The sequence below is a fragment of the Colletotrichum destructivum genome, chromosome 8 (genome assembly GCF_034447905.1).
Source record: "Colletotrichum destructivum chromosome 8, complete sequence".
NCBI classification, from domain to species: Eukaryota; Fungi; Ascomycota; class Sordariomycetes; order Glomerellales; family Glomerellaceae; genus Colletotrichum; species Colletotrichum destructivum.
The window spans coordinates 2,006,517-2,030,974 of NC_085903.1; the positions used below are offsets into that span (position 1 = coordinate 2,006,517).

The following is a 24,458-nucleotide window of genomic DNA, read 5'->3' on the forward strand; positions in this document are numbered from 1 at the left end:
TGGTCATTTGCCCAGGGGCGGAAAGGGCTACATCGGCCTTGGGGGTCTGGGCCTGACGGGCGTGCAGAGTCGGGTACCTGAAAGACGTGTGTGCGTATGGATGTGTGTCTGTGTGTGGGTGAAGAGAGGTGCGCGAAGGACGGGGCGGCGATGCGTCAGACGGATGGATGAATCGGAACGACAGCTGAACGAGTGCAGGAAAGGTAAATGGGTCCAATGAATGGAGAGAGACGACGCAGGAGACGCTGACAGAGTGTGATCTGAGCTGGGCCGGAAAGAGCTATCGTAAAGCAAACTGGCACACAGATGGAGAACGGTTCGTATGTACACTACTGCATGGAGAGCAACGCCGCAAGGGCATTGTCATGGATGGAGATGGATGGCGCAGTCTTACGAATACTCGCGTGGAGCAGAGTCCGGTAGTGAGCCGCCGTGGATTAGAACGATGGTGGATGGGAGCCTGGAACTGCACGTCCTTCTTCATCTCGTCTTCTCGACTGAGATGGGGAGTCATGTCTCGCTGCCTATCTATTCCCTTCCGGCTTGAACCAATCCAAAGGGTTCGACTCTGCTAGAGGCGAGTACGGGTTACAAATATGGCCCCGGGCGAATTTCTATAAGCCGACAAGCCGAAGATGAAGAATGTTACAGCAAGGTTCCCGTGGGAGAATTTGGAGTTTGGAGTTTCGACTATGACGATAAGGCTTCTGTGTTCGCATCTCCACTCGGTTTGGCTTGTTTTGACCGATCTCTGGCTTCGTGAGAGTCGCCCGTCCAATGTTCCAGCATTTGCCCGTTTGTTGTCGACTCGGGTAGGTTTCAGTCACTCCTTTGATGCCTGGCTTGATGGCCGAGTTGAAGGAGAACCAGAAGGGTATCGAATAGCTAAGATAAACAGGTAGGTATGCATGCGTAAGTGCAGGAAAGGAAAGGCATCAATGGATGGCTACGAGCATGGCCCTACTAAAGTCAACATTGGCAGGCTGACGTCCACATGTAAGCGAAACACCGGCCGGCAAAAGATAAGATCGGCACACATCTATCTACGTCTAAGTATCCGTACGAATACCTGTACATGGCAGAGGCTGCACTGCGTATTATATTATAACAACGTATCTCAGTATGACGGTCGATACATTCGCTATAGTAGACACAGAATGCATCCTACGAACACAGTAGTAACCTACAGCATTGATCGTGTGTTTTGCCCCTTCCCCCCCTCCTGGGTGCAAGACAGACATTCAACGGCGGCTGTGTTCTCCAGTGTCATTTCCCCTCCTCCACATCCCCCACCCCCTGTCCCCCCTCCCCTGTCTCCTCTCCTTCCTACTTGCGATATCTCCCACCACGCCGCCGCTGCCTCTTTGACACCTTGTCCCTGGCACTCATCGTCCAGCTTGTCCAGTCCTTCCCGGTCCTTTCCCCCTTCGCTTGCTCCGGGTCCCAGCACCAATTGATGGCGCTAGCACTCCGGCTCCAGCGCCCAGAGCAGTCTATCGTCACCACCACCACTTTTCTCCTCCTCAAGCTCTTATGATCAGTGCGCCCGACGCCCACATCACTGTCATCACATCACGCACAACGTTCCATTAATCTCTACTATGTAGTAGTCGTCTCCGCAGCAGCAGCAGCAGCAGGAGTAACAGATAGGTACTACGCTACTAGCAACGCTCAACTCGCTAGCGGCCTAGATCTCCCCCTCCCCAATATCCACTGAACTCGCCCCTTCACCCCCCTTTATTTTCTCGTCGTCTCTTTCAAGCCCCCAACCAGCTTGCTTTCCCTTTCGGTTCGTCGATTGGTCAAGGCATCCCAATCCCAGCCAGTCACCTTGACGTTTCATGCCTCACCACCTCGGTCGCGGATTCTGCTGTTGTTCTGCTTCCCTGCGCTACTCTCGACCATTCTTCCACACTACCTCGCTTTAATTCGGCCTCTGCATTGTCCTTCTACCGCTCCGGCCTGCAGCACTCCGTTCCACTGCGTCTCTACTCCGGCATTTGCTTTTTTTTCTTTCTCTTTCTCTGCATCCCCCCTCGCCAGCATTTGCCCATTTGACAAGACATCCATCCTGCCGCCCTGCCATGCCGTGTCGCAATCACGGTCCAATTTGAAAGAGAGAGCGCGCAGCAGACGGTATCCCTTTCTCCCTTTCACCCCCCACCGCGCCGCCACCAGGCGAGACATCGACATTGCAAAGTCGAGGCATTCCTCGATCATTTCCAACACTTATCCTCTCACCGTGAGACATAGACCTAGTCCGACAAGGGGTACAGTAAACAGTGACGGAAAGGAACAACACCGAGAAGGGGGAAAGAAGAAAAAGAGTTTCCGTGCCATAGACATTTAGGTTGGCTTTGAGGTTTGGCTTGGTTTGGGGTACGAGCGTGTTCCTGATTGGATTAGGAATCCGTCACACATACGCGCGCATCAGGACAGCCGGTGTGCGGCAGTTCGAGGGAAAAAACAACGGACCATTACCCCCGATCGAATTGAAACGCCCACCCTCGAACCTCGACCTCGACCTCGACTTCGACTTCGACTTCGACTTGGACTTGGACTTCGACTTCGACTTCGACTTGGACTTCGACTTCGACTTCGACTGACTTCGACTTGGACTTGGACTTCGATACCCTCTTTGTTCGCTGCGTCGCGTCCTCGCCCTCTCTCTCTATCTCTATCTTTCTCTCTCAATCGCCTGCCACGCACGCGAAGCCCCCACGATATACAAAGCATTTCCCCGTCTACCATGAATGGTCGCAATGCGCCTCTGTCACCTGTTTCTCTAGGCGGAAGCGAGTGGTCCGTTGGAAAATACCCAAACAACACCGACGATCCGTACGCAAACAACCGCGGCAACATCGTCTCACCCCCCAATTCTGGAGGTTCGAACGGGGCCATGAATGGTGCCTTCCCTCCCGGCCCTCGGAGCGCCGGCGGCCCTTCGCCACCGCCGTCCGTCGGCCGATCCAGCAATGGCACAAATCTGTATGCGAGGAGTGAGAGCGGGAGGAGCATCCGCGAGGAGCAAGCGGAAGGAATACTCGGCGAACATTACGTCGCCCTCAAGAACTATTTGAATGGCGGACAGGGGGGAAAGCCGACGCCTGCCAACAAGGCGCGTGACAAGCTGCTGCGCTTGTCGTCTGTTCAGTTTCTCGAGCTGAGTACCGATGTCTTCGACGAGCTGTTGCGGAGGCAGTCCCTCAATCGCCGACCTTCGGCCCCTGGCGCCCCAAGTCCTCCTCCTTACCTGCTGCCCGAGTCCAATTTCCATCCAAAACGCAACCAGGCGAGGCAAAAGCTGTCCTCTCTTGGTCCGCCACGCTTCCGTGATCTCGCGACCGACGTATTCTGCGAGTTGGAGAGGAGGTTTCCCCGCTTTGCTGCTGGAGATATCCCCAGAGTGGGTAGCCCCGTATCCGTCCGCTCACAGGCGACGATCAATGGAAATGGCTATCCGCCCAGGAGCCAAAGTCGGATGAGGCGCCCGTCCGACGCAAGTTCCATGAGGGGAGGACCACAGCAGCCGGATCCCTACGGCGTGCCGCCTTCGCCAGGCATGCCGCCTAATGGCGACTACAACCGTCCGATGCAGAAGCAGTTCCAGAGCAATACCATTGTGCCGAACAAGAGCACAATGGTGGAAGAGGATGACGATGGCAGCCCCAACGAAGACGACGGTGAGGCCTTTGCTCTCGAACGGACTGCCACAAACCGCAGCAAGAGGAGTGAAGTCACAGAGCGGAGCGCCGCAGCATCAGAGGTGATGGCTGCCCATCCTGTCCTCGTATCGGGTGGAGACGCTAACATGTGACAGGCCGATAAGAAGCTACTGGACGAGTACCAGACGCAGGTTCGCGAACTGCGGGAGAAGCTGGACGCCATGGAGGACGCAATGAAGAAGAAGGACGACGAACTGAACAGCGTTCTTGACGGTGAGAGATCACGTTCAACGGCCGCCAACATGGAGAAGAAGGAATTTACGGATCTCCGACTTGATCTAGAGAACAAAGTCGCCGAGGCTCAGGACTTGAACGCGTCCCTCAAGCAAGAGTTGGATCGCATGAGGGACGAGCACGCAAACGAAGCCAGACAACTAAGAGAGCAAGTGGATGAATTACGGCAGTCCAGCGTCGCCGCTGTTACGGTCAATTCCGGCAACGCCGACAGCGAGCTGCAAATGGAAAATCAGCGACTTCGCCTGTCCCTACAAGAACAACAGCAGGTTACGGAAGATGCTCGGCGCGAAGCTCGCGAGTTCCTCCGGGAGATGAAGATACTTTCACAACAGGGTGGCTCGACTTGGCAAAAGCAGGAAGAGCTCGAGAAGACGATCGAACAGCTCGAAGCAGAGGTTCGCGAATGGCGGAATCGATACGCGCGGACCAAGACCCAGCTTCGCAACATGCGAGCCTCCTCGCTCGGATTGACGGTTGAGCAGGACGCGGCCAAATATGTCCGCGAAAAAGGGTTCACCCAGCAAGACGGCGCGGTTAAGGACATCCACGTCACTAAATTCCAGATCGCCATCGACGAGCTGCTCCAGCGCGCCCGAGCCGAAGATCCTGATACGGTCATTGATGCTATGAAGCAGGTTGTTGTTAGCGTCCGCCGGATTACTAAGGATGTCGACACCGCAGCCGCTGGCAACGAGGAGCTCCTCCAACAGCGTTCGAAACTCAAGGGCAAGATTTCCTCCACCGCCAACCACCTTATCACAACATCCAAAAACTTTGCGTCGTCGGCCGGCATCACGCCAGTATCCCTACTCGATGCCGCCGCCACGCACCTTGTTGCGGCTATCGTCGACATCCTCCGGGTTGCGAAGATTCGGTCCACTCCCGCCGAGGAACTCGAGGATGATGACGACGGCACAGTCACGCCCGTAGACTCGACCGGGTTCTTCTCTCCTCGGACTGCTTCGAGGCAAGAGTCGATAACCCAAGAATCCTTGCCCACACCAGCACCATTCCGGGGCCTCGGTAGTGGTGGCAGGACCAGCATGGACTCGTCAGCTTACAGCCCTGTGAACTCCCCTCGCCAGTCTGCAGACGCATACAACCAGTCCCAAGGGCCCAACGGAATGAACGGGGTGGTTTTTGGAATGATGAATCAGAACGCACCGGCAAACGGATACAACAACAGTATGCGCCAACAGGGTAACCAAGCTGAAGACCTCAAGATTTACCTCGAAGATCAGACTGCCATTTTGGTCCAAAACATTCAGAACTTGGTTGGCTCCATCCGAAGCGATGCATCAATCAATCAAATCACGTCCGAGATTGGCGGCATCGTCCAGGTTGTCGACAAAGTTATCTCGGAGACCGAGGCGTCTGGAAACGGCGGCATGATCGCCCGTCTGGTCGCATGTCGTGATAGACTCTTGGAGGCCAGCGAGCGCGGCATGGATATTGACCGTGGACAAGACGTCGGCGCCAGCGGACGGAACGACCGCGAGTGGAGGATGTGGACGCAGACTCTGCCGCCCATCGCTTTTGAAATCGCGAGGGAAACAAAGGAGCTGGTTCAACGAGTTGACCGATTGGTCGGCAATGGAGACGATGACTTCTCATGAGCTCAACCATGGGGCAAGAGCCTCCACCGGCACCTTCGAGTGAAACTCTCAAGCACTCGACAACTCACATAATCTCGAAACGAAAATCCCTCTTCTTTCCACTTTTTTTGCGAGAGAAAGCTTTGATACCCCTGCTGTCCTCAGGGCGGCTTTGCTTGCATACATGTTTGGGTTTGTGAGTTTTCGGACGTGAGAAAAACGAAAAGGAAGCTTGCTTATTGTTCTGCTTCGTTCGCTTTCTTTCTTTCACCACTTTTATATATGGGCAGCGTTTCCCTTCGAGGACTTGGTTTCTCTCGACCCGTCCATGGGTATAGATGGGCTCGCTCGTTATCACAATAGCTCTGTGGCGTTCAATTTGCTCAGGGGTTTAAACTATACGCGCAGCATGAGGGAAGGACCTGAGACGATGTTTCCTGCACGCCACGCAAATGAGTGAAGGAAAGGAACGGAGGGTCTTTGGAGAGGAGTTTGGCTCTCTCACACCTGGCTACGTAATACACGGTGGGCTGGTGGACAGGACAATGGCGACGGTGATGAGAAGATAGGATAGTTTTTCGCAGGAATAGTTAATGTTGAAAGTGCCCACGAGGCGCATATTCAAACGTGCGGGGGGACCCTCCATCGCCTCCTAGCTCCTTGGTGAGATTGTTCACGGATGGTTGGTAGTAAGTCGTTAATGAATCACTCGTGGTTTCAACTGTTGAGGAGAGAGTTTTCGAGGCATGTCTTGATTGCTAGCGAGGCCGAATCTTTTTCCTTCACATGGCGGGCACCAGTGCAGGCGCCGTTGCGGGGATGGCTTGCGCCTGCGCGAGGTGGACCGGGCCAAGGGCGCGACGGGTGAGTGAAAGGTCCGACGTAGTCTGTCCCCGCGTCGCGACTGTTCACAATGTAACTACATGGTCTGGTTCTAGCCTTTCGCCCCGACGTTCTCGAGGCCTAGATGTATGTGCACAGCATGCATGCATATGCGGCTTGGGTTCGTCGTTGGACAGTCGGCGGCACGGACGACGGGGCTCCGAAGACGAGGATCGGGGCCCGTATTCGTCCTTTAGAAGTGAACCGTTCGCAGTGACATTCTTCCTGTCCCCAGGTTCATCCAGCAGCAGCAGCAGCTCCCCCTGCTCGGCCCCGCGGCTCAGCACCATGCAGCCAGCTCGACATCATCCTCTTTTTCGATGCCAGAGGGAGACATGGTATACTTGTCCGAACCCCTGTCGTCAGGTGCTGGCTTTGCCTAGGTTTGGCTTACCCCGTCGTAACATCACCAACCGCGTCGCCCTGTTCGCGTCGGGTCTGGCGGGCCCCTTGGGGAGGCTGGCTTGGTCGGCAGTAGGGCTGACGGTCCATAGACGCTCTGCTGCCGGTCAGCTTACGCAGCCAGACCAGTGAGGTAAAGCCCCTCACGTCGGCCAATGGATGACGCCGTTTTCTTGGGAGGTAGCTTGTAGTCCTCCTCGGCGCCGCCGCCGCCGCCGCCTGAACGGGCTTACGACCGACATTTGAACCCATCGGAGAGAGTTGGTTGGCGTGCGGGATTGCGGCCTAGTACTGGGCTTAAATGCAGGTGAGGAATGCAGGTGAGACATGCCGACAGATATATGGCTCTCGGGTCACGCCTTTCTATCCTGCCTTTCCTTTCTGTCCCGCTTCATCGTTTGTCACATCCACTATCAGCCAAATGTATAGAGTTCTGGACTGAATGTCCCAATCGTGCTCAGCCCGTATTGCATTGATATTGGTGGCCGACCTAGACCACCGCTGGACAGTATCTCTTTGATACGGCATCGTGTGCTGGTGCCAGTTCTTCGTCAACTCATACACCACCCGGGGACACACGAGTTACAAGTCAGCCGTCATGTCGAGCATCTTAGTGACGGAAGCAGGTGCAAGTTCTGTTGAGGATATTCCCAGCTCGATGATCCTTCATAACGGAGAGCCCTCCCTTTTGAGCCTTCCCCTCGAGATCCGACTCCAGATCTACGGTTGGGTTCATGCCATGCACCCGGTAGAGCACGCCCAGCTTGCGCCATGGTATCCAAACCCAATCCACAGTGCGTACTTTGTCAGACTCGTTGAACCGGAAGTCAAAATTGAGGATCTCGCCGTGGCAGGGAAGAGAACAATAGCCAAAACAACAGGATACGATGACGACAAGGGTCCGCAGCAAAGCGAGGTGCTACTTTCGCCACACCGCCCTCTCTCCGGGATCCCGTCGGCGCTCATGTGTGCCAACAGACAAATCTACAGCGAGTGTCGGGCTTTACCACTGCACGCCAACGAGTTCGTCTTCGTCAACTGGTTCTCCTCAGGCCTCTGGGCGGCGCGGGCGTTTACGCGAGGCCTCCAGCCGTGGCAGCGTGGCGAAATGCGGTTCGCGCGGCTCGAAATGCTGGGGCGGGACTTCACGGGCCCGGCGCTCAAGGAATGGATCGGGCTGTGCGGGCACTGGGCTGCGGGGCTCCGCGGGCTCAGGCTCAAAGTGCTCATCGGTGGTGGGATCTTCGAGCCTACCGCCACGTTCGCCGCCCTGGATGACAACGCAGAGGCCCAGGCCACAGGGCTAGGCTTAAGGACGGCGCGGCCCGGGCCGAGGCCTGAGTGGATCGAACAGGGGCTGAAGAGATTGGGGGCGTTAAGGAGGTTGGAGGTCGAGCTCTCGGTGCTGGACTGGGGCGACGACGAGAAGGTTGCGTGGTGTGTCGAGTTGGGGAGGATCATGAACGAGAGGAGGCCTGAGGAGGGACGGGAGAAGATTGTCGTCAGCTGTGTCGAGAGGCTTAGGGAGGACCCCCAGCAAACAAGGCGAGCCATCGGCAACTTCGCGAAGAATGAGCTCCGCTAGGTGTGTTCCCAGAACAAATTGGGGGACATATTGGGTTCAGGGTGACATTTGTCGATCCGTTGAGATCGATCTGTAAAATGAGATTCCCCTGCTGGGTATGAGTGAGAGTCACCATGGGAACGAGTTCGAGGCTACCTGGACTCATGGGTCTCTGCCTGTGCGTTTATGTATTTGAGAATAGGTACCTAGATTGGCAAGGTAGAACGTCAGTACTATGGTCTGGTCAGGAGCATAATAACAATCCTCCAATTCTATTGGCCTTGAGGCTTCGGTCTGGCTGTTCAGTGAATGCGACCGGCATTCATTGTTCTGGAGGAAAGAGGCAGGCCGGTAGGTGAAGAGGTTCGTTCCTTCCCTCTGAAGCTTGCACTCCTACCACTGTCTTCCCATATCTGGCTGGGAGCTAGCTTCACCTTTCTTTTACAACTCTTTTCTTTTGAGAAGCTCAGCACATCGTCCTCATCCGCCATACAAACAACATCAACTTCTTTACCATCGCCCTGCAATCCTAAATTCTACTCACATAGGCTTCTTTTGCTTCTCATTCTTCTCGCAGCATTCCTTACACCCACTACCTACTAGAGTCCTTTGAAGCCTGCTCTATTCACCAAGCCTCGACAGACAACTCTTCTCCTGAAGACACTTACGACTGGGTCAGAAAGCGAAAACTCAAGATTGCGTCTGGTTAGAATTGCTATGGGCCTGACTCTTGAACAGTCACTGACAACATCGCAGCTTTTTAGCAACTCTCATAAGGAGAAGTGAACACTTCTCGCAAGCACAACAACCCCTTTCGGCTTTAATACTTCTTCGACTTCCAGTAAGTATCACACCTATTATCCCAAATTTCAACCCCCAACTGAGCCAAAGGCAGCCGCAATGTGCGGTCACATCATCCGTGGCCGCTTCACCCCCCGCTGCGCCGAATGCGGCATTGACGTCGCAACCGCCTGGCCTCCTCAGGTCCGCATCCCGGTCCTGGTCCTCATCACCCTGGCCTTCATGAGGATGCATCCTGCCATTGCCAACTCTGTCAAACGAGCGATCTGGATGCTTGTCAAGCCACTTGCCCTCCTCATCGGCTGGTTCTCTGTTGTTGTCGTTCGCTTCCTGATATTCCTTTTCATCGACGGCCCCAAGATGATGACCATCCTCCTCACTCCTGACAACCGAGAGGACATTGGCTTCATCGGTACCGACGCCGAGAACAATACCAAGCTCAACGCCATCTGGAGCCGCCTCCACAACGCCAACGAACAGCCTGCCCCCGGCGGCGTCTTCGACAAGAAGTACAAGCCGTTCCTCCCTTCTTGCAACATGAAGCTGGCTGGCTCCCGTCAGCAGAAGGCTCTCACTCGCAACCGCGGCCTCTCTTGCTAAGTCATGTCGTCGTGACAAACAGTACTCTTTGACGACAATTCGAACATTCATTCAGAATCAGTAGAAAAGGATACCATACACGGCTTATGATTTTCTTGTTACGCAATGGCATGGCATGCTGCGAGTTTGGCTCGGGCGGATGGCCCACGAGCGAGCGTTCGCGTCAGTCGTCTTGGGTGTCAAAAGTGGCATTAGAGATTTGACCATAAACTTCTCTGCGATACAGGCGGTGTGACTCGAGTATTAATTACAAAATTGCTTCAAGGACCAATTTGGCACTCAACGACAGGAGGGATGGATTTGCTGTTGCCTCAAAAGCAGAGGCAGAAAGGGAGGGGCCTGTGGCTACGGAGTCCCAGGTCGTTCGGCAATTAGTTCAGGAAGGGTCCCTAATAGCTCGAATGAGATAGGACGTAATGAGACACTGCCGAACTCGGTTCTGTAATCAAGCTGGGCCTCCGTGAGATTTCGAATGTTGAGTCAGATAGATAGTGACTGAGGTGAAGTTGGATCGGTCCCACTCCTGAGGGAGCGGAACAATGCCGCCAGCAATGATGTCTAGCGTCTACAAGGGAGTGCCACGTGTGATTGACCAATGGAGTTTGCAAACACCAGCCCTCTAAGCCGTATCTACATTCTCCAGGCTTGCCCAACTCTTCACGAGCTCTTGCTGGGCAACTACTTTTTTGTCATTTCTTGGTGTGCGCCCCGGTTGCAGTTCACAGAGACCGAAATGGATCATCCTACCCCCACCCCCCCTATAGCTAGCTCCAGGCAAAGTATCAGGACGAATTGACAACCCCGGAGTCAACTTGTAGTGGACAAACCTCCTCGTACGTTTGTCAGGCTTGTTATACCCGTACTGTGAGTCAACTTCGCTCACAAGGGCACCTCCAACTGCCCCATTAATTTCTAGGAGTGCCCTCTCCTCCGCGACTCTCCGCGAAGGACCCCGTTAAAAGCCCCCATCCGACACAGGGGCGCCGTCCTCCCATGTGACTTCGCGCCAGTCTCGTTCCCCCAGTCTCACTCGAAAAGAGTTTCCGACGTCCGACCCTGCATCCCGGCCGTGACTCACGTCTTCGTGTTCCATCCCCATGTCATCCTCTCCGCTGCGCTGGTCTAGGTGGTTTTAATTGACGGAAAGAAGGGCCAGACGCGTAGAATACTGAGCCGTTGTTTTCTGGCGCCGAGTGAGCCATTGGACAGGGTCGGCACTCGCGTCTTTAGACCGCGTGTATGTGTGCGTGTGTGTCACAGTCATGCGGTTTTTGTCCGGGGGGAGCCGCTCTCGGTACAAAAGGACGGCAGAATCCTGCGCTTGTGTTTCCGTTTCTGGGGTTCCTTTCTCTGCTGACTCCGCAGCTCTAAACGTCCTGAGGAACCGATAACCCCTCCCCGACTTACACGCCAGGCTCGATCAACCACAAAATTCCACGTCTCGTCCCTTCTCGGAGTTCTTATCGACGAAACGTTGGCCAGTCCGGAAAGACTCACACACACGGCCGAACTCGGGCCCTGAGCGACCGACACCGTCGGTGCTGACGTCACACTAACAACCCCACGCCAGCACCCTACAAGGGTTCGAAAGGCAGATCCCAAAGGACACAAAGAACCAAAAGAAAAGTCCCCCCAAAAAATGGACGCCCGATGCCAGTGCGGGGCTGTGGCCTTCAAGACGCCGCTGCCGAAGCCGCTGCGCCTATACATCTGCCACTGCGAGGAGTGCAAGCGCCAGACGGGCTCTGCGTTCGGAACGTCGGCCATCTTTCCCAAGTTTCAACTGCCCAAGGCCGACCTGCTGGGTGTCTACGCGTGAGTTTTCATATGAGGAAGCCGGGGGAGATGTCTTGTGGTGGTGGTGGTGGTGGTGAGAGTGAGACGCTGTAAGTCGTGTCGAGATGAGATTGGTACTGACTTCCCGGGGGGTTCAGGAGGCCGACTGCTTCAGGGGCAACGCTATACTGGTGAGTCTGCATCATGTGGACGCGATAAAGATGCGGCGATTGACGAATGCACTCGACAGTTACTTCTGCCGAAACTGCGGGACACGCTTAATCCACACCACACCGGTACGCCTGCTTTCCTGTCCCAATTCACAGTCCCCGTTGGCCGAGGGTCGGTGCATGCTAAAAGCCAGAGTCGATAGGACAAGAACGTCATCTCCGTCAAGGGCGGCTGCATCGACGGCCTCGACTGGAAGTCGGCCGTCCACATCTGGACCAAGAACGCCATGGTCCCCATCCCCGAGGGCGCCGAGTCGCACCCCGAGGAGGCCGAGTACACGGACTACGGGCCAACACAGGAGGCCCTGGATCAGCCGACGGGCCTGCGCGGGAGCGGCGGCACTCCGCCGCCTGTCGGCCTCGACGGGCGTTGTGAGCTAAGCGGGAAGGCCATCGCTGGCTGATGGAGGGAAAACGGGCCGTCGCACTGTCTCCGCCGTCGTATTGCCTGTTGGAGAATATGACAATTACGTGTTTTGTTTGGTAAGCTCGTTGGAATAGGTGGCAGGTCTGGGGTGGCAATATGATATTAATGGCGTCTATATCCCAACAAAAGAAAAAAATTGACTATTACATTAAGAGGTCATCGAGTCCGTAACACCATCCAATGTAAAACATCAAACTCGTACAGAAATATTTCATTCAGCCTCGTGCCCGGCTCACGAGTGCTGCCCAACAAGCGACTCATCGCCGCTCGGTCTCCCAATCCCTTTTGCCGGCGTGGCAACGGATTCGTGTTGGTGGCCCTCTTCGGCGCGCGCACCGGCGTCGGAGTGCTTCGCCGGGTCGAAGACGTACATGGGGAATTCGAGGAAGGCGGTGCGCTTTAGGAGCGTCGGCACACGAGAGTACAGCTGCGGCGGGAAGGGGATCAGGATGCTGGTGCGCTCAAGGTAGCGGCGGTAGCCCTCCCAGTTCTGGCCGTTCTCATATCGCTTCTTGGCGCCGGGCCGCTCCTGCAGGGTCAGGCCCGAGACGAACATGAGCAGCAGTGTCAGAAAGAAGGGGCCAAGGATGGTGGCGTAGAGGGCCTTGAAGGCCTGCCCGCCGACGTAGCCATCCGCGGCGGAGGAGACGGCGATCATGTAGATGCCTGGCAGTGCGTTGTTAGTGAAGCGTCTAGGAAAAAGATTTGGGGGTCCAAGGTGGGGGGGGGCAAGAAGCTTACCGAACTGAATAATGATCTCGCCAAAGTAGTTGGGGTGCCTCGAGACCTTAAAGAAGCCCTTGTCGCAGATAGCCTCACGGCTCGGGTTGTCCCTGCGGAAGCGGTACTTCTGGGCGTCGCTGACGGACTCCATGACAAAGCCGACGATGAAGAAGAGGACGCCGACGACGTCACGACCGGTGCCGAACGCGTGCTGCGGGTAGCGCGTGACGTTGGGCGAGTTGAGGATGGTGACAGGCAGCGAGACGGTCCAGACCCAGATCATCTGGAAGACCCAGAAGCCGAGAAAGGGGAAGAACTTATCGCGCTTGTCGTCGAAGCGGTCGTCCTTGCCCGTCTTGAGGATGCGGAAAAGGAGGAAGGCCGAGAGGCGGGCGCCCCAGAGCATGATGAAGACGGAGGCGACAACCTGGCGCGCATGGGCATGGCCGCTGAGGGAGAGGGTGATGATGGCGAGGACCACAAAGTTTGTGCCGCCGGCGAAATCTGGGCCGTTGTTAGTCTTGTGCATTCCTGAGCGGGGTGTTTGCTGGGCAGAGATAGAGGCTCATGGTGAAATCCGGGGGGGGGGGGGGGCACAGGCTTGGTGTGATCTTACCGGTGAGCTTGTCGAACTTGAAGCTGAAGGCTATGGAAAAGAAGAACAGTTGATACGCCACTGTGATAATCGCCGTGATGGCTAGATAGTAGTCATCAAGAACGTGAGCCGTCGCCATTTTTGAACAGTCTGTATCACTCTCGATTGTAAGTGTTGTGTTATTTGGTTGTGATTCTACACCTGAGACGATTGGAAAGAGGTTGAAACACCACTACTGGTCACTGCCAAGGCTGCGACTTCAGTGTTGTTGGATAACTCGAGAAAATAAGAACTGTACGCCAAGCTCTCGACGGAATCATCGTTGATTCCAGACGTTATGGAAGACGACGGTGAGTACTGCCCGATAGTACTAATGGTCGTCTCGGACGATGGCTGAAGGAACTACACTGTCGTCATTGATTTCAATGGCCCACTGCTTCGCACAGTGACAGGAAAGGCCCGTGTACCGATGCAGGCGAGTTTGTATGATCGAGGTACATGGAGCTGCTCCCTCGATCGGGGTTCTCGGGGCACCGAGGGCCGCGCTGCCAAGCCGCGTGGGAGCTGAACTCTTTCTAGCCACGCCAATTTTCTCCAGCCACAGCCGATGGCGGTCCTTGTTAAGCTTAATCAGGGGGGAGTTGACGCCACACATGCGCCATCTTATGTCACCAAGCGGCTGTAAAAGGGGTTTTCAACCTTTTTGAGTTGAGTGAATCGAACAGCGAATTGCGTCCAGTCTCCCAGTCATGACATCCGATTCCCGGTCTTAGTTGCGACATGCATTTGACGCAACAATGAAAGAGGGAAAGGGGCGGACTGGCGAGGTCTCATGCTGTCTTGAGGTTTTCTTCCTTCGAAACCAAGCGGGTACGATGTACATCACACAACTCAGTACAGACTCGGGACTTCGGCATGTCCACATCGCATCGTCGACTATCAGGCATCGGGGAAACGGATCCAGTCCAGCCCTATTTCGCCTCTGGCACGCCGCACCACCTGCCGCCCTCGCTACCTATCTTGGATCAGGCATGGGTCTAGAAGCCGCTTGGGAAGGCGACGCGGGAAACTCACCTCACCCACGATCTCACGCTTGCCAAATATGACTGACCAAACGTGCTATTAATTCGGCTGACTTCACCTTCGCCAATCGTGCAACGGCGGCCCCTGTGGCTTCCTTTGGCGTGTCCGTGGCGTGGTCATGGGCCGTGGTCCCCGCGATGTATGCGGTAGAGTGTAAGAGGATATGCATGTCATCAAACGCGCCGCAAGGGCTTGTCGTCGTTTGACCCATCACCCGCTCATGGGCGCCGCCCCAACCATCACTTGAGGCAGACGATGCTACATCTCCCTAACCACAACATTCCTTTCCTGTTCTCCTTCTGCTGCTGGCTCACCTTGGGACGACCCTCATCGTCTCAAAGCCGTGATCCGGTCTCTCCTCCAGCGCGGAAGTGGAGTCGAGGGCAGCAGGAGAGAGGCTACTGCGCACACAAGCGCAACGTATTGGCGACAAATCCTGTCTCGGTGTCGGACTCATTCGCCTGTTTAGAAGGGACGATGCGCGTGGAGAGAGAAAAAAAAGAATGCAAGCTTGGGACGAAGTGACTGCCTCATCGCCCACATCCCTATCGATGCTGAACACACGACACGACATACACTACGTACACACCTGGCCGCCGCACTCTACGCAAAAAGTCGACTTCCGCTTCTTCGTCTGTGCCCGCCGTGTTTCGCGACGCGAGCGCAGTCCTGCGGCCGCGGCCGCCTCGCCCTATAAACCCGCATACTGGATGCTCCATCTGAAAATGGTATTCCACGGGCTCTGATCTTCGCGTGGATTGCGTGTGGTCACCTAGTAAGGCATGGTGGATTGCTGTGTGCTCTGTTACATCGCGTTTCTACTTGTCGAAGCGTCATTGAAGTGCCTGACACAGGTTTCCGTGGGCCACGGCCTCTGCTCCAACAAGTCTGCTCCAACACCCACACCAATCGCGGCGGTATTTCCGGTCAGCAGTAGTGTACACAAAAGACACAGTGAGGGCGCCCGGATCCAGGAGAGCCCACACGACATAGTTTCTTTCTGGCAAGCACTATCGTGCTCGACAGTCCAGTCGTCTTTCCAAGTACGAGTCAATTGGGCAGTTCGCAGCAGTTCACAAACCAACAGCAACGTTGTTGACGGCGGCGGGCCGGGACTGATGAAAAGTCAAAATAATAAGATTCTGCGTTGGAAACAATGTTTCACTCGGATTCTTCATCTTCATCGCGAAGTCGAGAGTCAGTAATCGCAGCGGGAGAGATGGGAAGATGCAGTGCCCGTAGACACCGAGATTCAGCAAACGGGTCAGGACGAAATGGAGGGGGGGAAAGGAAGGGAACCGCGGTCTTCCTTGCGCATCGTTCAACGCATGACTTCTTTTTCAAACACGGCATCACGTCACGCATCACGCAGCATCGCGAGCGGACGACGAACAACGGACGACTGCCGCTGCATGCGTCCTTGGGACGTTGGCCCTCACTGGCTCTAGTACCCAGAGCCGCTGCACACCATGGCACTTGGGCTGGGCTGGGCTGGGCTGGGCCGCAGTTTTAGAGCCCTTGGCGCGAAGTTCGAAGTTGGAAGTTCGAAGTTCGAAGTTCGCAGACGACACCGACACCGACACTGCCCCAGTCTCAGACGGAGACCGTCTGGGGCATGTCTCACCCCCCTGAGCCTCACCGGGCCCGGCCCAGGGGTTCTCCTCGCCCATGTCGTGGAATGATTGGAACCCTTTCCCCTCTCGCGGCTCGGCTCCACAGCGCCATTCTACACGCGGGTTCCATCTCCGATCGAACTTCCCACAATCCTTAGCCTCAAGTATTCAACCTGGCATGCATCATGGGGCACCGGGGGGGGGGGGGGAGGGCCAACGGCGGATCCCCCTCCCTTGCCCGCCTCCCCCTTGCGTTTCTTGGCTGTCCTGAACCTCACTTCAGAGCCCGCCGCGTTCCTGACAGCGACCCAGGCCTGTACCCTGTTCACACGACGCTGTTGTCGATTCAGACAAGGGGTGGGCCAGCCGCCGCCCCTTTGACAACACAACATATCTGACTCCATCGTATCAGTTCTGACCATTCTGGGCCGCTGTTCAGCATTTACCGACGACTCCGTCGCCCTGCGTAGTCATTATTATCATGGCTGTGTGTGTGTGTGTGGTAATTTGTAGATCAACACACTATTTCGCCGCACATAGACAGCGCGTTCCGTGGGCGGCGGGTGCCGCATGGCTAAGCATTGACAAGCATCTTAGCAACCGGTGCGCCGAAGAGTCAATTTGATGAATCGACGCCTGGCTACGAGTTGCATAGACGAGGGGCCCAGGTCGGGTCGGGCTTGGTCAACCTTCTTGGTTGGCGGTCCCCTTTTCAATTAATCTTTTGCGGCTTCCCGCAACTCAAGATTCCCCACGTCGTGTGTTTTGTGACTCTTGGATGGTGCTTGGAGCTTCGTCCCATCTTTCTTTTTTCTCTTGCTCCCTCTCCACAGGTCACCCAACCCGGACTCTGTGCCTGATTCTGTCTCGCCTCTTTCTCTCTCTGTCTTGTTCCTGGCGGGGGAGTACGGAAGACACGGCATTCGCTCTTTGACCGAAGATTTCACTTCTCTCACGCTCTCTATTCGTCGCATTCCCCACCCCCTCCCCCCCTTCTGGACTCTGGCCCGTGTTCGTCCTGGCCGTATTCCTCGTCCATTTTTAGTACCCGCACACCCTCATTACTCGGGGTCTCGGCCATCCTATCTTCGTTGAACTCTTTCGGGCAATGTTCTGCAGGTCGGCCGCCACCTGTCTGCCCGTAACTCTCTCCCTTCCTTTCGTAATCGCGAAGGTTTGCGGGAAACACACTCTCCACCACAAACCCGTACACTCTTTTGCTGTATCTTCGATCCTAGGGTTGATCCCATCGAAACTTCACCGACGGCTGGTCTGTTGAATACGCTCTTTACGGGAAGGAAAAGAAAACGAAGAAAGATATAAACACACCACACTTGAAAAGGAATACAAAACCCGGAGAAACGCTGGAGACGCACAACGGTCACCAGCCTTTCTCCTCAAGCCCACGATGAGGCATAGTCTACTCTTCGCAGTGGTAGCTCTATCATATGTTGCTCAGGTACGTTCACTCGACGCCCCGAACTTGAACGGGATTCTCACACGGAAGCAGGGCGCGGTCGTCGACAGGAGACAGGTCATCAACATCGATGGAAACGGCAACGTCAACGTCGAGGGCAACGGCGCCGCGGCGGTCGAGGTGAAGACGGTGGACCTACAAAACGCCGGCGCGGTCCTGGGTAATGGAGGAAACGGGGGGGGATCGGGCCAGGGAAACATCATCGCCGGCATCTTGGACGCTCTCAACGGCAACCGAGGGAACCAGAATGGCGGCGCCGCCAGCTGCCCCCCACCTCCGCCGCCAGTCACTGTCACCAAGACCATCTATCAGAACGCCTCAGTCCCGGCGCCGCTGACAATTTTTGTCACTCAAGCAGCCCCGTAAGAAACCTCTCGAGAGAACTTACCCCCGCGGCGAGGTGAGAGACAGTCGAGTGTGAATGCTAACCAACATCTTAGGCCTCCGCAAGTCGTCACGCAACTGGTCACCACGACGGCGCCGCCTGCCGCTCCTCCCCCGGCCGCGCCGCCCGCGGCACCGCCAGCAGCGCCCCCGGCAGCCCCGGCGGCATCGCAGCAACCCGGTCTCGTCATCCCTGGCCCCCCTCAGCCGCCGCCCTTTGCCGGTCTCTCGCCCTCGTCCTCGTCCTCACCGCCGCCTGTAGCAAGCGCCCCTCCCATCGCAGCCGGTAAGTCCTTCTCGCACCCGCCCTGGTCGGATGTTTCGTGTGAGATGTCCACCAAGAGGTTAACACAACCTGATACAGAAACCCCCGTCGCCTCTCAACCCCCGGCCGCCCTCCCGCAGGTTGGCAACCCGGCCGCGGGCGGCAGCCCGACGACGTCCCTGAACCTGGGCGGCCTCCGCGGCAGCGCGGCCAACCAGCCCGCCGCCGACGCCACGCCCCCCGTCGCCGCGAACCCAATCCAGCCGCAGCTCGCCGTCAGCGGCCTCGAGTTGAGCAAGTCCCTGCAGCTCGGCAACCTATTGCAGCAGACGATCCAGCTGCAGGCCCGCGAGACGCCGCCCTCGTCGTAGTCGTAGGAGAAAACGAAAGATAAAGGACAGGCACAGACCGAGCCCGGTGTTCCGAGAGCGATATTTTGATGGTCCTGACGTTCGATGTTCGACCTTGGACATTTACACAGCGTCTGTCTTTGTCCTTAATACTGGAGGGGAAGCTTTAATCGAAAGAGGCGGGGATAGGTGCTGAACCGATAGGAGGGGTTGCCGAGGGAGATGATGAAGCACACGAGCGTTGTGCGAGGATATGGCAAACGTCGTTGACGACATGAAAGTGGCTCAGCAGCGGCATACGAAATACCCTAGATTTTTCGATTCTTTGTGTGGCATTTTGGGGACGACGACACGGACGTGTTCGAAGTAGTCCGGAAGGGTTTTTAATGGGCGAGAAGGAACCGAAATGGGAGAGGGGGACGGGAAGCCCTGGCCTCTCGGTATATAAGGAGAAAGAGAAGGGAAGGGTTGGGAGACCCGAAAAAAAGACAACGCGACAGCACAAACGACTCTCAACTCATCTTCTCCCACGCCTGACTACCTCTCGTCTATCTAGCCTCCCACGCGCGGCGGGTAGGACTCTACAACTTCACATGAACGGCAAAGAGGGCGTCGAGAGAAGTTGGTGGCATGGAAACGAGCTTGCGTCCGACACACATTCCCACTCTGGACACCACGCCCCCCCCCCCCCCCCCCCCCCCCCCCGGCAGTACATAATTCACTTCTTTTGGGAACGCGCAAACAAAAATAGGCAAACGCCGCAAAATAACCTCACTATCACCCTTATCCCACACCCTTGTATATACACATACTGTAGCATCTTTTCAAATGGAAGATGAGCAAGTCTCACGGTTTCCACAAGCTGACACTGCCTTCCATGAAATCTCGTGTCCCATTGTGGCATCTCGATGTGGTTGTCCCGAGTGCGCCCATCGCTGACAATGGAAAAGAAAGGAGAAATAAAAACCGCTTGCCGGCGTTGACACCCGCCCGTCCTTCCTGTTTCTTCTGTGGGGTATCATAAAGCGTAAACAACGTCTTCGCCCGACCCAATATCAACCTTTCTCCAGTCTAATCTCATATTCGTCATCATGCCACTTGCCATGGAAGAGAGGCGGCTATCCCTATGTCGCCTCCTTCTCCTTCTCCTTCAACGCTACCCTCAACTTCTTAGCCTGTCTCTTGCTTATCGTCTGCTGCGCACCGTCGCCCGACTCGTCCGGCGTCTTGCGTTTCTGCCCGTTGCCCTTGTCCTCGCCTTCGCCTTGCTTCACGTCCTTGGTCCCCTTACCCTTGCCGCCGTTCTTCTTCCCCTGCTGCCGCTGCTGCTGCTGCTGCTTGACGTCGTTCTCGCGCCCGCCGACTTCAAGCACGTCCACGACCCCGCGGAAGCCGCTCCTCTTGATCCCCTCGTTCACGACGACCCCGCGCGGGTTCACCCCTAGCGCCTCCGTGCCCCTCTCGCTGCCAAGACCCCAGACGGCGAGGAGGTTCACGACGTCGTTCGGGGCGCGCAGGCCCAGCGGGGAGCGCGCCTCGGAGCTCGCGACGATGCCCCTTCCCTTTGTCGCGCGCACCAAGGAGGCGAGGTTGGAGACAAAGACGGCCCTGGCGCGGGTGTCCGGGGCGGTCAGGACCTGGGCATAGCACACCTCGAACCGGACGCCGCGGGCGACGGCGGCCATGAGCGGCTTCGGGCGGAAGTGGAAGGGGAAGTGCTGCGTTAGGTCGAGGGAGATGAGGGAGGGCTCGGCCATGGAGAGGCAGGCGGCCTGGAAGGCCTTCTCTGTGGTGGGGCGCACGGCGAGGATGTCGTAGGCGGCGGCGAGGGCGGGGAGGCGGTAGTTCTGGGAGGGGTCGGAGAGGAGAACCGTCACGCGGTGGAGAATAGTCGGCTGCTTCTTCTGCTGCATCTGCGGCTGCTGCGGAGAGGCGATGCCAGGCGTGGCAGGAGCGGCTGTTGGAGACGAGTCGAACTTTGGTAGCGGGTTCGTAATCTGGGACGGAATCGGCGGCGCTATTGTATGGTTCAGGGCGAGAACGTTATAGCCCAGCGAAGAGGCGAAGGATATCGTGCGGGAGAGGTCGGCAGACGCCGTGGTCGGGGACCACGGGATATTGAGGTCGTAGAGCATATTTTGGAGGGGGCGGACAAGGGAAGCTATCGTGAGCTTTCGAGCATGGGTGGGGGTCGACGGGCGGAGTAGTTGGTGTCGCCGGGCTACGAGTATGACTTTGGAAGGGATGTTGTACAAAGTCTTGCTGCGGCTAGGGCTTCAACGTCTGTCTCTGCGCAGTTACGTTACAGCGTCGTGGGTTTGGGTTTGTCGTGTGCGATTGTCTGTTTGCTTCGTGATCCATCACTTTGTGAGTACTTTTTTTTCTGGACGGGACGGAGGTCGGTGTTAGGTTGGTTCCGTGGGGCCGGCCGGGATGACGCTTTTTCATCGCTTCTCGAAAGATGGGGCCGCCGTGAGTGGGTACCTGGGTACACGCAGTACGTACCTTGAGTCTGCAGAACGCTAGAAGCTGTCTTCTGTGGCCCTACCGCGTACAGACGGGAACATCGGACTGGAGTGGAGGCGACCTGCGACTTGATGACACCCGCCAGTGGTTGGTCTCATCTCGTTCGTCCGCGGGCTGCCTCCCCAGGTCACACCTCAAGGTTTTTCAATAAAGTTGATGAGATCAGCCTTCGGCCACTATGTTCGCACATCGCAGCGAACTCAATAGGAAGTTTCGGAGAAGCAGAGGGGCCACGCAAAGGCTGCTGCTACTGGCACGGGTTTCCTGCCTCCCCGAGGTCACGTTCTGATAGATGGCGGCATCCACGGATGGCTCTACAGGCTCCCAACTGTGCTTCTCGTCATGAGCAGTGGCAGGCAGCAACGATAACCAACAGCGGTCAGCGAGGGATTTGCACTTACCCAAGTAGTAACGCAAGGCATAAAGCATAACCCTATAATCTCCCGAATTTACAGCATTGAAGAAGAGCATTGAGGGTAGGGAAGCACGTCCCGTTTGCCAAGGCATCAAATGGGTCACGAGTCTCTTCTCTCTCCATGTCACTCGATTACGTCCCTAGGGAAAAGACATGCTGGGTGAGTGTCGCTAGTGTAAAAAGAAGGACTCGAGGCTTTTAGCCCGCCAAGGATGCACTGCCTCGGAAGACACGCAAGACAGGCACAACACCACCAGCAGCGCCATCAAAGAAAAAAGTGTTCATCCCGCTTCCTGCAAAAAGAACTCATCCACCACTCATCAGTCGAACCGGTCTAATTCATTCCCCAACTCCCATCAAGCTTGGGCCACCCTTAAACCTTTTGCCTCTCTTCCTGTTCTTGTTGGTCAGCCAGGGCCTATCAGCAGTCAGGAAACCTGCATCTCGCTAAGGAACAGCTCAAGGTGCCTAGCTTGCACTTTAAGGTAGCCAGCCTCCCCAGTACAAGGTAGCCCACCCTCCGCTGATGTCAATTGTTCCTCCTGCCACCAACAGTTTCTTTCCTCTTCAAACTCCCCTGGGGCATTTAGACACAACACCGCAACCGTATCTCTCTCATCACCTCAGCTCTCACCTCCAAATCAGCATTCAAACCTCCCAGACTCACTTCACAGTTGTACCCGCGCTTATCCTACCAAGGACGGGGGGGGATCTTACCAACCTCATCCAACCAGTCCTAGACATCAAAGACCAACCACCCATCAACTGACTGCTTGCCGCTGCTTCCTCCCTAGTGGACCTGCAACCTCATCGCACCAGCAAGGACTGAGTGTGCATACATCTGATCTTTACAATCGCTAAACTCGCGCAACAACATACAACATGTTCTTCTTCTTTGTGTGCGGCGAGCATACCTTCCGCAAGCCTGTTGAGGGCTATGAGGGTATGGTCTGCCAGTGCTACAACTGCGGCAACATGGCTGGTCATGTCATTAAGAGCCATCCTTGGTTCACCTTTTGTTGGATTGTGAGTTTTGTTCAATTTTCATTTTCTCGGGCGCTCAGTTCTTTGTGACGGAGTCTCACTTGGGAGCACCGCCCTTTTGTGATTATGGTCCTGTTTGTCCTGCCCCCTTGGCATTTTGACTTCGTACCACACACTTTATAAGGCCTGCAAAAGGTCCGACAAGGCCGAGATAGGATATCCTGAGACTAACAGATTTTATAGCCCGTCATTCCCCTGTCGTTCAAGGGCTATACCGATGTCGTCTGCCACATCTGCAACTTTGCCCAGCCTCTCGAGAATCGTCCTGATGTCACGGCTATGAAGGGCGGCGGTCAAATGCCTCCTCCTCCCGTCCACGGACAGCCTCCTCAGGGATGGGGTCAGACGCCGCCTCAGTACCGATGAGAGGCGAGCCACTTTCAGCCATCAAAGAGGCAGCCCTTGAGCTCTTGGACCGTTTTACGAGGAGCGAGCGACGGCTCTGTGGACGAGAAGGCGATGATTATGGAGGACTTGTGTGGGTCGGACGGGCAGGTCATTGGGGAGGACGTGTCGTCGACTCTTCGTTACACTGTGAAGGGCAGGATTTGGTACTGGTGTTCCATTCATGATTCTAGGCAAGATACCAAGCTGGCTAGGCGTTAGGGGAGGTCATCGCACACGATGACGAGATTCGAATTACTGGCACTTTCTTATAGACACGTTGCTGACCTTGCTGACCTGGGGAGGCTGCATTCATAGTTCCTTCCCGCACATTTTGTTCTGCCTTTCCGTGCCTGTGGCCTGGTCCTGGGCAGTCCCTTCGCATTGCGACCCGGAAATGCCGAGGATACTTGTTTCGCAAAGCCCCCAAATTCGAAGGTGTCCCGATCAACCCTTCAACACGCTTCGCCAGTCTCAATTTTGATGCGTGTGGCTAGCCAGCCACTCCAGGCTGTGCTTAGGACAGTGATGATAAAGGAAAGTCAAGTAGGGGGGTTGAACACGTCGACGTATACCGTGCTGACGCATCTGTTCTTCTTCCCGACTGGAGGGGACACTCCATTACTCCGGCAAGGTGGTTGCTTGCCGGCTGGTGTGATTGCCAAACCGGTGGGCTGGAGACTGAGCCGTCTAGGATGAAGGCTTGGAGCCTGAAGGACGTAGTGCGGGAAAAGAAGTGGCCAATCCTGGTGCATCACTGCAAGGGGATGCAGAAAAGGTTGCAAAACGGGATATGCAGCACTGCCAGCCTGCTTTGAGTGCCGCCTAAGAAGTGATGTATGCAGATTTGAAATCATGCGCTATCATTCTTTACTTGCAAAGCTAACTATTGTGCCCAGGGATGTTCGAATGGCATGCTTCCCCTGAGGGTACCTCTTCTCAAATACTGCAATTTTGATATAATGTTAGGTGCCTGCTGTTTAGCAAGATTTCCTCATGCCACGAAAGAGCACAGTGTTTCACAACAGCGATAAGCAACATTCAACAGGGCAATCTAGACCAACGGCTTACTTGATAGTGCATGTTGTGCAACAGGGAACATCGTCGGGTAACTAAATGTCAAGTTGGACTGAAATGCATGCCTGTGACATCAGATGTAGCCCCTCGACATACCGAAAGGCCCCTATGGCAAAGGTAGAGCGAAATATAATGTTTTAGATGCATCAAGATACAAAAATAACCCACCATAACTGCATTTCAGTTTTCTGATGATGCTGTGTGTGCTCTGTACAGAGTACTCTGTACTTGGAAGGGAAAGAAAGATTCACTGGGCCGAGAGACAATGACGTATGTCTTTATT

The 24,458-nt window shown here is 55.8% G+C and overlaps 9 protein-coding genes across 9 annotated transcripts; 7 read left to right on the plus strand and 2 right to left on the minus strand.

Annotated features, from left to right (window-relative positions):
* The first annotated feature begins 1,636 nt into the window (after positions 1 to 1,636).
* Positions 1,637 to 6,419, plus strand: CDEST_12467 (Putative SHD domain, protein Spa2/Sph1). Its single transcript, XM_062928623.1, has 2 exons — positions 1,637 to 3,766; positions 3,821 to 6,419. The coding sequence occupies exons 1-2, from the start codon at positions 2,750 to 2,752 to the stop codon at positions 5,576 to 5,578; spliced, it is 2,775 nt and encodes a 924-aa protein (XP_062784674.1). The 5' UTR covers positions 1,637 to 2,749; the 3' UTR covers positions 5,579 to 6,419.
* Positions 6,420 to 7,439: 1,020 nt separating this feature from the next.
* Positions 7,440 to 8,426, plus strand: CDEST_12468 (uncharacterized protein; the record flags this gene model as incomplete). Its single annotated transcript, XM_062928624.1, has 1 exon — positions 7,440 to 8,426. The coding sequence occupies one exon, from the start codon at positions 7,440 to 7,442 to the stop codon at positions 8,424 to 8,426; it is 987 nt and encodes a 328-aa protein (XP_062784675.1).
* Positions 8,427 to 9,305: 879 nt separating this feature from the next.
* CDEST_12469 (uncharacterized protein) lies at positions 9,306 to 9,806 on the plus strand (the record flags this gene model as incomplete). The annotated part of the gene is made up of 1 exon (XM_062928625.1): positions 9,306 to 9,806. One exon carries the CDS (start codon positions 9,306 to 9,308, stop codon positions 9,804 to 9,806), a length of 501 nt encoding a protein of 166 aa, XP_062784676.1.
* Positions 9,807 to 10,923: 1,117 nt separating this feature from the next.
* Positions 10,924 to 12,393, plus strand: CDEST_12470 (Putative CENP-V/GFA domain, Mss4-like superfamily protein). The gene is made up of 4 exons (XM_062928626.1): positions 10,924 to 11,621; positions 11,741 to 11,773; positions 11,833 to 11,878; positions 11,956 to 12,393. The coding sequence occupies exons 1-4, from the start codon at positions 11,446 to 11,448 to the stop codon at positions 12,214 to 12,216; spliced, it is 516 nt and encodes a 171-aa protein (XP_062784677.1). The 5' UTR covers positions 10,924 to 11,445; the 3' UTR covers positions 12,217 to 12,393.
* A 75-nt stretch (positions 12,394 to 12,468) lies between these two features.
* On the minus strand, positions 12,469 to 13,697 carry CDEST_12471 (Putative 3-oxo-5-alpha-steroid 4-dehydrogenase, probable O-methyltransferase UstE). Its single transcript, XM_062928627.1, has 2 exons — positions 13,579 to 13,697; positions 12,469 to 13,493 (listed from the first exon to the last, which is right to left on the minus strand). The coding sequence occupies exons 1-2, from the start codon at positions 13,694 to 13,696 to the stop codon at positions 12,472 to 12,474; spliced, it is 1,140 nt and encodes a 379-aa protein (XP_062784678.1). The 5' UTR covers position 13,697; the 3' UTR covers positions 12,469 to 12,471.
* A 981-nt stretch (positions 13,698 to 14,678) lies between these two features.
* Positions 14,679 to 15,849, plus strand: CDEST_12472 (uncharacterized protein). The gene has a single exon (XM_062928628.1). The coding sequence runs from the start codon at positions 15,423 to 15,425 to the stop codon at positions 15,843 to 15,845; it is 423 nt and encodes a 140-aa protein (XP_062784679.1). The 5' UTR covers positions 14,679 to 15,422; the 3' UTR covers positions 15,846 to 15,849.
* Positions 15,850 to 17,661: 1,812 nt separating this feature from the next.
* CDEST_12473 (uncharacterized protein) lies at positions 17,662 to 18,750 on the plus strand (the record flags this gene model as incomplete). Its single annotated transcript, XM_062928629.1, has 3 exons — positions 17,662 to 18,092; positions 18,171 to 18,400; positions 18,479 to 18,750. 3 exons carry the CDS (start codon positions 17,662 to 17,664, stop codon positions 18,748 to 18,750), a joined length of 933 nt encoding a protein of 310 aa, XP_062784680.1.
* A 1,085-nt stretch (positions 18,751 to 19,835) lies between these two features.
* Positions 19,836 to 21,208, minus strand: CDEST_12474 (Putative RNase P subunit p30, polymerase/histidinol phosphatase). Its single transcript, XM_062928630.1, has one exon. The coding sequence runs from the start codon at positions 20,862 to 20,864 to the stop codon at positions 19,854 to 19,856; it is 1,011 nt and encodes a 336-aa protein (XP_062784681.1). The 5' UTR covers positions 20,865 to 21,208; the 3' UTR covers positions 19,836 to 19,853.
* A 1,018-nt stretch (positions 21,209 to 22,226) lies between these two features.
* Positions 22,227 to 23,615, plus strand: CDEST_12475 (uncharacterized protein). Its single transcript, XM_062928631.1, has 2 exons — positions 22,227 to 22,696; positions 22,898 to 23,615. Exons 1-2 carry the CDS (start codon positions 22,553 to 22,555, stop codon positions 23,078 to 23,080), a joined length of 327 nt encoding a protein of 108 aa, XP_062784682.1. The 5' UTR covers positions 22,227 to 22,552; the 3' UTR covers positions 23,081 to 23,615.
* Positions 23,616 to 24,458: the final 843 nt, after the last annotated feature.

Bases quoted from the DNA above. Each gene is read 5' to 3' on its own strand.
- CDEST_12467 (XM_062928623.1), top strand. From the start codon at position 2,750: ATGAATGGTCGCAATGCGCCTCTGTCACCTGTTTCTCTAGGCGGAAGC. The intron at 3,767-3,820 runs GTGATGGCTGCC...AACATGTGACAG, and splicing joins GGAGCGCCGCAGCATCAGAG to GCCGATAAGAAGCTACTGGA.
- CDEST_12470 (XM_062928626.1), top strand. From the start codon at position 11,446: ATGGACGCCCGATGCCAGTGCGGGGCTGTGGCCTTCAAGACGCCGCTG. The intron at 11,622-11,740 runs GTGAGTTTTCAT...CGGGGGGTTCAG, and splicing joins GACCTGCTGGGTGTCTACGC to GAGGCCGACTGCTTCAGGGG. The intron at 11,774-11,832 runs GTGAGTCTGCAT...TGCACTCGACAG, and splicing joins TCAGGGGCAACGCTATACTG to TTACTTCTGCCGAAACTGCG.
- CDEST_12471 (XM_062928627.1), bottom strand. From the start codon at position 13,696: ATGGCGACGGCTCACGTTCTTGATGACTACTATCTAGCCATCACGGCG. The intron at 13,494-13,578 runs GTAAGATCACAC...CACCCCGCTCAG, and splicing joins CAAGTTCGACAAGCTCACCG to GAATGCACAAGACTAACAAC.
- CDEST_12472 (XM_062928628.1), top strand. From the start codon at position 15,423: ATGGTGGATTGCTGTGTGCTCTGTTACATCGCGTTTCTACTTGTCGAA.
- CDEST_12474 (XM_062928630.1), bottom strand. From the start codon at position 20,864: ATGCTCTACGACCTCAATATCCCGTGGTCCCCGACCACGGCGTCTGCC.
- CDEST_12475 (XM_062928631.1), top strand. From the start codon at position 22,553: ATGTTCTTCTTCTTTGTGTGCGGCGAGCATACCTTCCGCAAGCCTGTT. The intron at 22,697-22,897 runs GTGAGTTTTGTT...CAGATTTTATAG, and splicing joins GGTTCACCTTTTGTTGGATT to CCCGTCATTCCCCTGTCGTT.